Genomic DNA, 16,716 nt, shown 5'->3' with positions numbered 1-16,716 from the left:
TGCTGAACCAAAAATGGGTCGGCTCGTAAACTTACATTCCTATTCAAATAAGGATATCAAGAAAACAAAGAAAAGTTGGTAATAGGGGGTCAATTTATTAATGTGGGAGCGGACATGATACGATGTAGCGTATCATGTCTGCTGCACATCGATAAATACTGACAGCATACGCTGTCGGCATTTATCAGTGCACCAGCAGTTCTTGTGAACTGCTGATGCAATGCCGCCCCCTGCAGATTTGCGGCCAATCGGCCACTAGCAGGGGGTGTCAATCAACCGCATCGTATTCAATCGGGTTGATTTCGGTCCGCGGCCTCAGAGGAGGCGGACAGGTTATGGAGCAGCGGTCTTTAGACCACTGCTTCATAACTTCTGTTTCCCGTGAGCCTGAAGGCTCACCAGAAGCACGGTGCATCAAGCTCCATATTGCTTAAAATTATATGCTCTATCTGAACCATGAAAAAAAAAAATGGGGTTCGGTATCCCTTTAATTGGATCTTCATGGCAGCAAAAAATACACAACCAAAAAGCAAAAGAAAAACAGGACCACAAGTATATTTAATTGATGACGATGACTAGCCAATGTATGCGTGACTTATATTTATTTTGCCGATGAGTATCCTAATATAGAAATGCCAGCTGTGGAAACAGACATCATATGTCATTCAAAACAGGCTAAAATTGGTTATTAATAGGTCAAAGCTATACAATTTGAAATGTCCAAAAATCCTGCAAAATGCTACTGAAAAAAATATGTTTTCTGGTGGATTGGAATAATGTAGTGAAACTGTTCCCCTACAAGCTAAAGGGAAGCCATTGTGACACAAATGCACTTATCCTACCTGTTGTCAGCAGCGTTTGTGAGAATGTCAACATGTCAAAGCCTGGCTATTTGGCAAACCACTGACATAGATGGTTGGGCCTCTAATGGGAAATAAATCATGGGCATCTATTGGGCAAAGCAGAGGCAAATACTCCTCACCCAATTTGTGTTCATGGCATGAATCTGATGCTGGCGTTAGACAGGTAACAACCCCTAAATTCATCACCTCTATAACTTAGAGAATCTTCTTCTCTTGCAACTGTGGGGCTATGTGACCCTCTGTTATAATATCAAGTAAACAGGGCAGTTTTCTAATCTGTCTGACAGCAGGTGGATTAATAATTGTGAGAGGACGCTGAGACTTTTGCCTGTGTCTGATCCAAACGTAAATTTAGAAATCCATAAGATCCCTTAGTTATACTGAAACTTAGAAGATAACTTTATCTTTCAAATGGTTAAGGTAATAATAACAATTTATTGACACATTATAAATCAATTTTGAATATAAAAAGGGAAGGACACTACAACTATGCTTTTATCAAAATTAAATCCATACATTGAAGTAAAGTAAATAGTCCTCTTTTCAAGCATAATAAAAAATAGTCCACCTTTTTGGCACACCCATGACTACTATATTATTCATCTCTTCTATTTTGCCAAATCAATGTTGAGTGTAAAACCATTATATGCGGTTATGGAGCATTATTCTCCAGTAGAGGGTGCTAGAGGGAAGCATATTAAAAGACTTCTGGGAGATAAGTGTAGCTGCTGTGTGGAAAGAGATGACAAAGTACAGAGGAATAGAAAGTCAGAAGTAAGAAGAATAAACAGGAAAAAGAAAGTTAATTGATGAAACAATACTTAAAATAACATTGTTGTGCTGAAAACTGAAAGTTAATAAAATATTTTCTATTTAGCATTTCTGTCCAGAGGCTACATCCTGAACCAGACTACATGATATATGAATTCTGGGAAAATCAAGATTCCTGGCAAAGGTAAGATAAATAAATATAGGCATTGGAAATTAATCAAATCTACTGGAATCTCCATATGTAACATAATTCTGTGATGAACAAGTCATTCTGGGAGTTTAAATGTCTCTCAGCTCTCAGACACAGGACCTATGCTGTCCTCCAAGACCTTTTCTCATAGATCTATGGGGATTTTATGCAAAAAAAGTATGTTGAGGGTTAAGAAGAAAATATTGGTAAGGAATGATAGGAATATGTAGAAAAGGTGGGTGGACATTGCTTCTTTGGATATATTATTGAGTAACTGTTCTATATTGATTTTCTTTATACAGAAAGGTACAAAAAAAAATCTGTCTACAGCAGTTTAGCAATGTAGCCAGTAATCCTTATAAGGAAATTTGCACCAACAACAAAATTGCAGCAGCGCTACTATCATACCTGCACTGTTGCCATGGACATAAAGTAGTCACTACAAGATCACAGATAACATTGCTGGTAACCCATTGGATGCCAGAGATTAATTAAAACTATTGTTTTGAATTGTGTTACATCAAACACATTGCATCCAGGAGGTTAACCTTAAGCATAACCCTAAACCTAATCCTGAGCTTTAAACTTAATTCCACAGAACTCATCTTCTGTCAAGCTTTTCAACCTTCGCATTCTGGAACTTAGATGTAATTGGAAGAGAGATCTCAGTATACTTAGATCTCATTGGCCAGTCAAAACATTAGTTACCAATAGGATAATATGAAGTGATGCATAGAATAACATACTGACTGGTGGGGATGGAGAGATTTGAGAGGCAGATCTAGACTTAGGGTCTGATGATCTAAAATTCTCTGGGATTGTGAGATAATTTAAGAATTCTCGCCAGTACTTCTTGACTCTTCCACTAGGCACTTATCTATAATAAAAACAAAACACCAAAATGGGGTACAAAGGCAGCAGCTTTTATTTATAAAACACATATAACAAGTAAAAAATAACCAAACACTTAAACCCAAGACAGAGCTTGCCCATAGCAGTCACAGATTCTCCATTTTCCAAATCATTACCCACCAACCTCTCTCCTGCCAATCCAGGAGGTACCCATAACTGCAATTCCACCAGACAAGGACTCCGCCCAACTGCTGCGACATTTCTTGAGTCTACCTAAAGGGAGGGAGCTTCTTCCCCCACAGACCTTGCAGACTAATCTTGGCGCTCTTTTTAGGCCACCTCCTCTCCTATATACCTATTTTCTGCCCCTCCTATCACCACCTCTTTTCCCAACTATCCACCTATCCTAAAGGACCTAGGCAGGGGTCAAATGCCCCTCCATTGTATACACTATTACAGGGCTTCCTTGACCCTTCCACTAGGCACTTATCTATAATAAAAACATAACACCAAAATGGGGTACAAGGGCCGTAGCTTTTATTTATAAAACACATATAACAAGTAATAAATAACCAAACACTTAAACACAAAACAGAGCTTGCCCATAGCAGTCACAGATTCTCCATTATCCAAATCATTACCCACCAACCTCTCTCCTGCCAATCCAGGAGGTACCCATAACTGCTTTTTCACCAGGCAAGCACTCCGCCACAGGCAAAGGCCTACCGCCGTGCACCGCCAACCAATTCCAAGGCCATTTTAACCCCTTCCTTTATGTTAAAATTGAATAAATGCAGTCCAACCTCATTTAAATGAACCCCATCTTGAAGAAAAAAACATTTACCAGAATCCCTCTCAAACACTACATGCCGTAAAGACAGCCCATCCCATCTCTTAATGAAACTGCTCATCATCCTGTTAACTTTCCTTTGAGATGTATCCAGCTTTTTAACATCCCATGCCGCTCTCCAAGCCAGACGCGGCTAAATTTCCGACCACAATATCACCAGCCCTGGGAAAAGTTCCATCAACCTCCTAACATCCCTCTTCATTCCATCTACCAAATCCTTCTGTGAGATAAACCCCAAATCATTACCCCCAACATGACTTAACAGTATATCAGGAGGGCAGAACAGCCTCACATATTCTATTACTTTTACCAGTAACTGGTCTCACCTCATGCCTCTGAAACCTATCCATCGAATGCTGACCTCTTTGGGCGACTACTTGTGCAATCATGGCACAAATCACTGTAAAAGCTTCTCTGGGAGCCCCTTTGTTGAGAAATAGCAGACATGCATGGCTTTGTCATTTGCCATTAGTTTTTAGTAATTAGAAGCCTGCTAATTGTAGCTGCACACCACACTTCTTTTATTCCCATCAGTGAAGGGTTTAATCAGATATCTTATAAAGTTAATTTCAGCTTTAGTGTATAGATTATCCTCCCACCTAATGGCTTTCACCCCCTGATTCCTAACTTATCCCCCCCCAAACATCTCTTTTCCCTCCCTCACCCCCGTTGGTCACCACCATCTTAGGTACTGGCAAACAGTCTGCCAGTATGCAGTTTAATTTTTTTATTAGTATTATTTGTTTTTCTGTTGTGTAGAGATTATCCTCAGGCCTGAAATTCAAAGCATCAACAGATCATCGAGAAACTGCCTTACTGTTGAGATATTTAAACAAAAGGGGCATAATAGAGCAATGCCGGCAAGCTGTGATGTGTCTCTCATAGAAGTCAATGGACCCTATTTGAAGTGTGAATACATGGTACAGACAGTGCGTTCACTGAAACTAAAAATAGTTTCTGTGTAGGTACAGTTCAAATACTGCCAAGTTTTATTACACCTAAACTAGCTACCTCGGGTGATGTTGTCTTAACTGCTGATAGCTGGCAAGACAAATGTGGCTGCTACCCACCTCTCAACCTGTACTTCGCAGATTCGAACATATCGATCTTGTATCAATGTATCCGAATCAAAGTGCAGGCTACTCCCACTAGCATGCCCCGCTAACTCCCCCATAATACCTAAATCTACATCACGCTTAAGCTACACTCCCCCACCGACCGCCTACACCTACATCAGAGCTAACCTACACTCCCCTTGCACTGCCCATCTAACTCCTTCTGACCACCTACACCTATGTCACGCCTAACCTACACACCCTGGGAAGTCCTTAATACAGCCTACACTTACGTAATGTCTAACCTACACTCCCCTGGAACACCCCAGCTAACTCCCACATACTGCCTACTGTCCGAAAAATACCTCACCATAATAAATTATACTAAATAGTAAACCTCCCCATTATACCTATTAAGCCATGTAGCTATAAATTCTAATCAATGTATAAATAATATGTCACAGAGATGCACTAAAACAACTGTGGCTGACTCACACAGAGAACTGTGGCTGACTGCCGGAGGGCCTGCAAAACTGCGGGCTCCAGGAACTCTGTCTTGGACCGGAATTGAGCCCCAGTCCACTGCTTCTTAAAAGGGGTGTCTATCAAGCAATATGCAGGGCATCAATTCGCTCTTATATTATGTTGTTGGCAATTTGATGAGGCACATAGGGATACCACTTGTTTGGGGGTGCTACCTTCTGAGAGGAATTGGGGACATTTCAATTTCCTGTCCTTAAATGATGCATTGTTATGTAGAATGCATATTGTTAAAAAATATTTGCATACAAATTAAAATGTAATTAATGTTACTTGTTGTGTTTATTATTTGATATTAAAGACAGTATAATTAAAATGACAGTTCTACATAACTGCATGCTTGTTATGGAAAAATATAATTTAACACTACTGACTACTATAACATAACTATGGGGCCTATTTATCAAAGCGTCAATTGAAAATTGAACTCCGTGTCGTATTTGTCACAAGATTGATCCTCCGTAGTTATCAAAGCGTCAAAATCGGCAAATGTTGAAATTTGTGACGTGATATACGATCCCGCAATCTCAATCTGACGCAGATCGATGGCTTGCGTCATTACAGATGTTTCAAATTCAGATTTGACTCTATTTGAGCCTTTTCCAAATTTATCAAACAATTAACAGGTACACTTGCGTGTATTCGGACGCAGCGTACCTAGTTTTCAATCCGCCACCTTTGAGGTTGCGGATGCCATAGAACTCAATGGGAGTCTGAAAACACAGAAAGCTTATGTTCGATAAATGAAGTATATTACATGATAAAAGTAAATTAGAAACTCACATTTGGTGCACTAGTAGATATAGGGATAAAAATGAGACATTAGTACTTATGGATTATGTTACAAATTTGTTTCTTATAACAAAGCAAGGGGACAATATTATTTCTACAAATTTGTTGAAAAGTTTTGCCCCAAACTTATCACACTACTAGATATAGAGATAAAAATGAAATAAATACACAACATAATATAGCTAACTTCCGTTTTATTTTTGGGAAAAATCTATGTGCACCATGTTTAAGCCATGTAATACAATTCTCACTCTCCACTTTGCACCAATTTTGACGCAACACTTTTCGCACCAATTATGACGCAAACTCCTAAACAACCCACACACTAGTACATTTTTCAAACACTTTTGATTGGAATATGCATAATCACATGGTTTATGACATCAGCCAATCTGATTCAAATATACATTTTAAACTATCACAAACTAACATAAATACATTTTAATGTATATGCAATACTTAAAGCATTATGCAATATACATGTATAACAGTTTAAAAATTGAATAGCAATGCAAGGCCTGACTACATTATATCTACAATGTTTGAAATAAAATGCATATTCATGTATAATGCATATTAGTTTAATAAAAAACACAACAAAAATAAATATTAATTTATATACAATAGTTAAAAGAATATGCATCATACATAAGATCACAAGTAGTATGTAAATAATAATATTTTAGATAAATGCACTATTAACCCCTAAGCTGCCCTAATGTAATCACCTAATCAACCCCCATACAGGTATTGGGGTGGTTAGGAGATTAAAGCCTACTAAATTGTAACCATTAATAATAACCTAATCAACCCCCACACAGGTATGCGGGGTGGTTATGAGATTAATGCCTAAACCACCTCCTCCAAAAGCAAACTAGAACTACACTAACATATAACCCCCCTAAACTAACCATCTGTGTAAACTAACCCCCCTATGTTACAAAAAAAAATCAAAGTTACAAAAAATAATAAACTACAGTACCAAAAATAAAAAAGCACCATTATACCTAACACTAATCTACATTCCCATTAAAAAAAAAAAAAAAACTAACATTAAAATAAATTACAATAGCCCTTAAAAGAGCATTTTGTAGGGCATTGTCCTAAAGAAAATTCAGCTCTTTTACACAAAAAATCAATTACAACCCCACCCCTACAATACAAGTTGGAAAATCTGGCTCCTCTTGAACCAACATTGGGCCCTTTTTGTCCTGGCTTTTGGAATTAGGTAGAGTACTTGCAGTGGGTATGTGGCGGTATAGGGGATAATAGGATAGGCACTTGTGGTTGGTATGTGGTGGTTTAGATCTTTATTAGTGTAGTGTTGGTTTGTGAACGTGGGTTACTTCGGTTAAGGGGTATTAGGATTAGCAGTTAAGCATGGCAATTCTATTGCAAGGGATCCTTTTACTATACATCGACAATATGGGCGGCGATGCTGGGTGTTTTTGATAGATAGATAAATAGATAGATATATATATAGATAGATACTGTAGATAAATATAGATAGACAGATAGATAGATAGATAGATAGATAGATAGATAGATAGAAGATTAGGGCTCTTACGAAGCACAGATGTTGATCAATATTACTTATGGCTATGGTGTCTCGGTAGCCAACCAAGAAGTAAGGACTCCAGATATTATTAAATGGCATTTACAGAACTTTCATTATACATATATATATATATATATATATGTATATCAACAAGGTAATATATTAAAATGTAAACTTTTTAAACTATTTTGTACAAGGTGTGGCAAGATCTACACCTCTGTACGCAATTGTTTGACATCATGAAGCCTAACCTTGTGTAATATATTTGTAATGTTGACAACTTCCCATTAATAAAAGTTGCTTATGTGCTGACAGATGTAATTGTATGGTTGCAGCACCTATAAACATATACAGTATATATATATATATATATATATATTGACAGATGTAATTGTACGGTTGCAGCACCTATAAACATATACAGTATATATATATATATATATATATATATATATATATACACACACACACACATACACCTGTGCGTGTGTGTGTGAAAAAGAGAGTGTGTTTATTTGTAAGTGTGTTTATTTGTGTGTGTGTTTACTCTAACTGGGTTTGTTACAAAGAATTATGGCTGATGGTGTTTTCCAAAATCACTCCTAATCCTTCTTGAGGATCATCTGTTAATTTGAACATTTCCCTTAAGCCAGTGCTGACAAGTGTAAACATTTTGTAGTCATAGTTTGTAGATATTTTAGTTCTTAGTAGTAGTTCTCTAGATGCCACCTTATTAAAATAGCATTGGAGACTTACCCCCATTTTCACAAGGAATCAACTCCATTAGCCTTTTATTTTCATAAAAAAAATATATTATTTATCAAGTTTTTGTTCATTGTATGTAGAGTATTGTTTCCTGACATTTTTTCTTAACCTTTTGTTGCTTTTAAAGGCACCTGCAATCTACCCAGAGCAAAACCTTCCAGAGAGCGATCATCGATTGTCTCGAGGAGCCGGAATTAACCCGGACCATGTTGTTCCCAGGTGGGAGCTTTATGCCAAATCTAAATACATACAGTAGTTTTGCATTCATTTTTCCTCAGCCCTCTTGTTACAGAGCCTTAATATATTGCTACATAATTCATTTAATCTCTCTGAACTCGATTTAACTGCTCCTGCCCTCACACTTGTTTTTTTCTTAGTATCATCTCCCTTTTCTACAAATCACTCAGTTTTTCTACATAACCCCTTCAGTAATGCTTCTTTTCTCTTATAATGTCAAGCTTCTCACCCATGCGCTTCATTTATCAAGCAGTGGAAACTGCTTTGGAGTGTGTGTAAGCCAGGCCTGGTCATAATCGGCTGGTCATCCAACCATAATTTCTTAACTTTGTACGTTTGGGGTGATTGACAGACCCTGCTCTCACATGATTGGTTGCACAATAGTAGGGGGCAGTGCGGCACGAGGAAGGATTTCTTTGTTCAAGTGTGGACAGTTTCTCTATATGGAAACCTTGTCTGTTTATGGCTCTGTATAACTTTTTTTGAAGAACTTTCTTTCTATTGTTCAATATAACCTCTGCCATTTAACGAACATTAAACATCTTGAGATACAAAAGATTAACTTTGCAACTTTCATGATTTATTTTGTCCCCTTTTTCTGTGAAAATAGTAGGTTTTCCAGTTATAAGAACACACAGTACATATAGAAGGCTACACTAAGCCTAACCCTGTGACATATCCGTTCCTATTTGACTTCATCAGAGATGAGAGGATCACAAATTGCAAAACAACAATGACATTGACTAGTTGTGTTTACTACAGTAGCAAGTACGTACTGACTTCTGCATATAAAGAAAATGGTGGTCGGAGTTTGGCTATTGAAAAACAATAACGGCAAACTATCACATAAATAACACAAAAACATGAGCGGTATCGCACTCTCCATAGCGCTGCTATTACAAGTTACTGAAAAACCTTCTTTTGCTGTGTGGTATGGTGCGTTAAGCTCCATACCGCACAAAACCCAAGGCCTGACTTGACGTCAGGTCCCCATAGACATCAATGGAGAGAAAGTCTGCGATCACTATAACGCAATCCCCATTGATGTCTATGGGGAAAAGAAAGTTACATTAAAACCTAACACCCAAACATAAACCCCTAATCTAAATACCCCTAATCCGCCACCCCCCGACATCGCCAACACTAAATAAAGTTATTAACCCATAAACCGCCCCCCCCGACATTGCCAACACTAAATAAACCTATTAACTTCTAAACCGCCGGCCCCCCAAAGCTACTACTATAATAAAGTTATTAACCCCTAAACCACCGGGCTCCCACATCGCTACTACTATAATAAAGTTATTAACCCCTAAACCTAATTATCCCCTATACTTTAAATTCAATTTGCAATATAACTTTCTTAAAATAAATCAAAACTTACCTGTGAAATAAAAAAAAAACCTAAGATTAAACAATAAATTAACCTAATATTGCTATAATAAAAAAAATAACGAAAAATAAAAAGCCTAAGTTACAAAATGAAAAAATCCTAATACTACAAAAAAATAGCCAAATAGTTCAAATCAGCCAGTAGGATTTAAGCAACTCTCATCCTATTGACTGATTTTAATTTTTCAACAAATAGGAATGCAACGGTACCCCAATATAAAATGGGTACCTTGCATTCAATCCTCCCAGTGTGCGTCGACGATCGAACAAAGAGGATCCTCCACGCTAAATGGCTCCGCGGGCGCCAGTCCTGTTCCGCGGTCACCTCCGTGCCGCCTTCACCCGGGATGAAGATAGAAGAGGTCCCCGGACTGGATGAAGATGTCACCGCCTGGAAGAAGACCTTCACCGTCTGGAAGAAGACCTTCTCCGCCGGACTTCAGGAACAGTGTGTACCTATTTGGGGTTTAGACTTAGGTTTTTTGTTTTGGGTGTTTTTTTTTTTTAGATTAGGGCTTTTTTATTTTAAATGGGCAATAAAAGAGCTGAATGCCCTTTAGGGGCAATGGGTAGCTTAGTTTTTTTTTTAGACTTAGGTTTTTTTTTATTTTGGGGGGTTGGTTGGATGGGGTTTTTTTACTGTTTGGGGAGACTTTGTAATTTTTTTTTATGTAAAAGAGCTTTTTAACATATATATATATATATATATATATATATATATATATATATATATTGTAAATTTAATTTAAAGTTTGGCGGTGTTCGATTTAGGGGCTTTAATTTAGTGATATACTTTATGGGTGTTAGTGAACTTTGTAACATTTTAGTTATGAGTTTTGTGAAACATTTTTGGTCTTAGATAGCGGAATGGAACGCAGAGGTATAGAATATAACGCAAGCATTTTAGCCGGACCGCACAACCTGTAATACAGGCGCTATGAAAATCCTGGATTTAAAATGGAAATTTGCGTTACAGGCTAAAACGCTTGCGGTATAGCTGTACCGCAGTGACTTGCAATATGGGAGACCTGCATATTCCGCGCGCAAAGGTCATTTTTTCAGCAGTATAGCTGTACCGCACCATACTGAAAAACTTGTAATTTAGGTGTTAGTGTTAATCTATAGAAGGCACTCACGTAATGGGCAAGATTACATATGCTTTTGCGGGCGACGCCAGTTTTTACACGGTTTTGGTATCACATATACAGCGCCGCATATAAATGAGGCATGTATATTTCACCCGTTGGCCGCAATTTTTACTCCCATAAGCTAACATAGAACCACATCGCAAATCAGTATCAAATATTCAGAGGAAGGAGTTACGCGGCGAAAATAGAGATATTTTACTCGATTTTAACCTCGCCACACATAGGCAGGTGCAGCAAGCCTTGTGCTGAGTATGTGAGCACCGTAACTCCTGTAACTACCTGAAAATATTAATCAACACCTAACACATGCACAATATCTATCTGCCTCCTGAAAATAACTAACACCTAATGCGCAATATCTACCTGTCAATCGCAATAACTAATAAACTATATTAACCCCTAATCCGCCAACCCCCACATCGCAAAACATGTAATTAACCTATTAACCCCTAGACCGCCATCATCGCACAATGCAATAAACCTTAATAAACTATTAACCCCTAATCCGCCATTCACCCATATCGCAAAGAACCTATTAAAATTATTAAGCCCTAATTATTAACCCCTAAAGAGGTCCCCACTTGGAAGAAGATGTTAGCCGCTTGGAAGAAGACTTCACCACCTGGAACAGGACCTTCTCCGCCGGATTTAGGCTTTTTTAAAAAAAAAATTTTAGATTAGGGTTTTTAATGGGCACTCTTAAAAGAGCTGAATGCCCTTTTAAGGGCAATTACCATACAAATGCCCCTTCAGGGGCAATAGTTAGCTTAGGTTTTTTTCGTGTTAGGTTTTTTATTTTGGGTGGTTTGGTGGGTGGGGGTTTTACTGTTAGGGAGGACTTAGTATTTATTTAAGGAAAAGAGCTGTTTAACTTAGGGCAATGCTCTACAAAAGGCCCTTTTAATGGCTATTGGTAGTTTAGCATTAGATTAGAGGGTGTTTTTATTTTGGGGGCGGGGGGGTTATTTTCATAGGGATTTAATTTTTTATTTTGGATAATTTTGTTTATTATTTTCTGTAATGTTAGATTTTTTTATTTTTTATAATCTTAGATTAATTTAATCTTAGTTTTTTATTTTTAAGTAATGTTAGCTTTTTTATTTTAATTGTTTGTAACTTAGTATTTTTTAATTTAGATAACTGGGGTTAATTTATCAGGGTGTTAGGTTAGGGGGCTTAGTAATTTAATTAGTTATTTGCGTTGTGTGGGTTTGGCGGTTTAGGGGTTAATAGCTTTAATAGGATTATTGCGTTGTGTGGGTTTGGCGGATTAGGGATTAATAGATTTAGAAGGTTTGTTGCAATGTGGGTTAATGGCGGATTAGGGGTTAATAGTTTTAATAGGGACTTTGCGATGTGGGTTAATGGTGGATTAGGGGTTAATACTTTTACTAGATAGAGCGCAAGGTGGGTGAATGGCAGATTAGGGGTTAATACATTTATTAGTTTAAGTAGGCCTATTGTGTTGTGGGGGTTGTCGGTTTGGGGGTTAATACTTTTATTATTAGTTGCGATGTAGGTTTGATGGCGGATATAGGGGTTTTACGTGTCAGGTTTATTTTTGGGAGCGGGTTAGACTTTTACTGGAGATTTGACTTTTTTTTATTTTCTTAGGCGCCGTTAGTTTCTAAAGTGCCGTCAGTCTCTGTCGACTTTGTATTTACGCTCATTTATCAGACTTACAGCACTTTATGAACTGCCGGTGGGGTTTATGTAATACCCTGATGTGCGAGGTGAAATTACGTGCAGCGCGGGTTTCAGCGCTTGCGCTGAAGCCTGTGCCGTATATGTAATCTCGCCCAGTGTGTTAAAGTAATAAGCTTGTAATTAAAGGTGTTTCCTTTCCCTTTAACTCTTCCTCTAACTCCTCTTATTGCACCATATAACCACTCCCAATACCTTTGCTTGTTCCATCACATAACTCCTTTTATGACTCCCTACTGAGGGATATAGTTGATCCCTTTAACTTTGTTTGAGTGCTTCATGTGACACTTAGGTATAGCATCCTATGCTGCTCTTTATAACCATCATCTATAGCATTATAACTCATTCATGTAACTCCCCTTATTGCATCAATAACAGCTTATTGCTATATAATACAAAACATACATTATTTATCAAGTAGAATTATATATAATGCAACATTCATGTTTAGTGACATGAACCCACATTTTGTTCTTTCACGATTCAGATAAAGTTTACAATTTTAAGCAAATCTTTAATTTACTACTAATATCAGATTTGCTTCTTCTCTTAGTATTTTTAGTTAAAGGAGCAGCAATGCACTACTGAAAGTCAGCAGAACACATCTGGTGAGCCAAAGCAAGAGACATATATATGTGCAGCCACCTATCAGCAGGCAGCTCCCAGTTTCAATAAAGGGTTCCAAAGGAACAATGCAAATTAGAAAATAGAAATAAAATGGAAAGTTATTTAAAATGGCATGCTCTATCTGAACTATAAAAGTTTAACTTTGACTTTGCTGCCCATTTAAAGGGACAGTCTACTCCAGAATTGTTATTGTTGTAAAAATATAGATAATCCATTTATTACTGCCGGTTTTGCATAACTAACACAATTATACTAATATACTTTTTACCTCTGTGATTACCTTGTATCTAAGACTCTGCAGACTGTCCCCTTGCCTCAGTTCTTTTGAGAGACTTGTAGTTTAGCCAATCAGTGCTGACTCATAAATTACTTGGAAAGTTGTTTACAATTGAAGGCCCTATCTGAATCATGAAAGTTTATTTTTGACTAGACTGTCTCTTTAAAATATGCTTTATTGTATTCTAATCATTTTATCATGTTTATATATTTACAGCTTCTTGGTGGATTTTGAACTGCAACTGACGATGAATAAAGATTTCTAATTTTTACCAAGAAATGCATGGGATCTCCACCTTATTTTGAATCCTTTTCTTCGGGGTTGATGGAACAAATTCTTAATATTTATAGTACCCTTTACATCCTTGCTTTTATCATGTGATCATATTATTATTTTTCTCCTTTGGTATTAGAATGCTATGCCAATAATTCTCTTGGATAAAGGAATTGCGACCATTGAATACAATGTTTCTTAGTCCTTGACATTCTGTTCTAGCTATCAATATAATACTGGATTATCTTCTGGTGTTGTCATTACCTAATGTTATATTCATATCCCAGATGAAGGAAATGTATTTGTTATCTTTTTTATGGCTTCTGACTAAAACTGCATTACAATGCATTTCACCATAAACTACAAAAACATTCATTTACAGACCTACCTGTAGAAAAAATATACTTGATGGGCAAATAAAACAGCTACTATTAACATGATATCATTTTCCTGTGTTGCTTTCAAACAAATGTTCTGACTTGGGAGTGAGTTTTGCCATAAAGATTAACCCCTTAAGGATTTTCTAAGGGGATTGTGTTATTAATAGCGTAAGACTGCACTATTTCTGGTGACCAGCAGGAAGGAGGGAGGGTCCTGCTGTATGTTTGTGTACAATACTGGCAGATAAAAGCCAACTCATCCAGTACTGTACACAATCACTTAATGTTATCATACCATATATATATATATATTGATATATTCAGTACAAGAACATATTTTTTTCAAACCACAAATTACCTTAATACATTTTGAAATAGTTAACTTTAAATGGAAATATCGAAAAGAGAAGTTTTTTTTCCGTACAATGTACCTTGAGTATTATCTGGAATTTGTCTATCACTTTTTCCTCTTTTAATTATGATGGAGATTAAAATGAGCCTACCTATAGCTGTGTTAAGATGCAACTCCCATATGACATGCTTGTACACACCGATTTTAATTATAAAAGACTATGAACCTGATGATAGTGGCTAATGATAGTGATATCTGAAATAGATTTATATATATATATATATATATATATATATATATATATATATATCTGTATATACTATATATATATATATATATATGTGTGTGTGTGTGTGTGTGTGTAAATTCATATACAGTATATATTTTACAAAAAATAATTATTTATATATATATATATACAGTATATATATATATACAGTATATATATATATACATACAGCTAGATTACGAGTTTTGAGAGCTATAGAGAAATTAACGAACGCCACAAAAGTTATGTTATTTAATTTCCTATAGCGCTGCTATTACATGTTCTCAAACATACGCCTTTTGCGAGCAATATGGTTGCGTTGAGCTCCATACCACACACAATCAGAGCACTGCTGAGACTTGCTTGTGCACGATTTCCCCATAGACATCAATAGGGAGAGCCAGCAAAAGAAAAAAACGAAAACCTGCGATCTCGGAAACAAAAGTTCTGTAACGCAGCCCCATTGATGTTTATGGGGAAATAAAAATACAGTTTAAACCTAACACCCTACCATAAACCCGAGTCTAAACCCCCCTTATCTGCTGCCCCTGACATCGCCAACGCCTGCCTACAGTTATTAACCCTTAATCTGCCGCTCCTGATATCACCGCTACCTAAATAAAATTATTAACCCCTAATCTGCCGCTCGCTATATCGCCGCCACTATACTACATTTATTAACCCCTAAACTGCCAGCCCCCCACAACGCAACAAGCTAAATTAAACTATATTAACCCCTAAACCTAACCCTAACATAACCCTAACATAGCCCTAAACCTAACCCCCCTAAATTTAACATAGTACAATTATATCTAAATTAAATTTACAATTATTAACTAAATAATACCTATTTAAAACTAAATACTTACCTGTGAAATAAAACCTAAGCTAGCTACAATATAACTAATAGTTAAACTAATTTATTTTTATTTCACTGGTAAGTTTGTATTTATTTTAACTAGGTAGACTAGTTAGTAAATAGTTATTAACTATTTAATAACTACCTAGTTAAAATAAATACAAACTTACCTGTCAAATAAAACCTAACCTGCCTTACACTAAAACCTAACATTACAAAAATAAAAAACGTACCATTACAAAAAATAAAAAAACCTACCATTACAAAAAAAAATTATCAAAAAAAACCCATCCCAAAATAAAAAACCCTACTCTAGAATAAACTACCAAGGGCTCTTAAAAGGGCCTTTTGGAGGGCCCTTAAAGGGGCCTTTTATAGGGCATTGCCCTGAGATAAACAGCTCTTTTACTTTAAAAAGAATACAAACACCCCCAACACTATACAAACCCCACCCCCCAAACTACCAAGGGCCCTTAAAAGGCCTTTTGGGGGGCCCTTAAAAGGCCATTTATAGGGCATTGCCCTGTGATAAACAGCTATTTTACGTTAAAAAGAATACAAACACCCCCTAACACTATACAAACCACCACCCCCAAACTGCCAAGCACCCTAAAAAGGGCCTTTTGGGGGGCCCTTAAAAGGGCCTTTTGTAGGGTATTGCCCTGAGATAAACAGCTCTTTTACTTAAAAAAAAAACACTCCCTAAAAATATACATTACACGAAATTCGAATTAGCCAATAGAATGAGAGCTGCTTAAATCCTATTGGCTGATTTGAATAGCCAATAGGATTTTAGCAGCTCTAATTCCTATTGGCTGATTCAAATTTTTCAGCCAATAGGAATGCAAGGGACGCCATCTTGAATCGCGTCCCTTGCATTGAAGCTTCAGTTTACGGTGGCGACCGTAAGAAGAGGAGCTCCACGTTGGATGTCTTCAGGATGGACCCGCTCCGCGCCAACTG

At 36.9% G+C, this 16,716-nt stretch overlaps 1 protein-coding gene across 1 annotated transcript in view; it reads left to right on the top strand.

The window, feature by feature from the left end:
- NECAB3 (N-terminal EF-hand calcium binding protein 3) overlaps positions 1 to 13,939 on the top strand; it is a 386,730-nt gene extending 372,791 nt beyond the window's left edge. Inside the window, exons 13-15 of the mRNA XM_053712842.1 lie at positions 1,741 to 1,818; positions 8,364 to 8,455; positions 13,838 to 13,939. Of these exons, the coding sequence (XP_053568817.1) occupies positions 1,741 to 1,818; positions 8,364 to 8,455; positions 13,838 to 13,866 (199 nt within the window). The 3' untranslated portion in view covers positions 13,867 to 13,939. The remainder of the gene's footprint in view (positions 1 to 1,740; positions 1,819 to 8,363; positions 8,456 to 13,837) is intronic.
- Positions 13,940 to 16,716: the final 2,777 nt, after the last annotated feature.

Source organism: Bombina bombina, chromosome 1 (genome assembly GCF_027579735.1).
Source record: "Bombina bombina isolate aBomBom1 chromosome 1, aBomBom1.pri, whole genome shotgun sequence".
In the NCBI taxonomy this organism is placed as follows: domain Eukaryota; kingdom Metazoa; phylum Chordata; class Amphibia; order Anura; family Bombinatoridae; genus Bombina; species Bombina bombina.
This window is presented reverse-complemented; position numbering and strand designations above follow the sequence as displayed.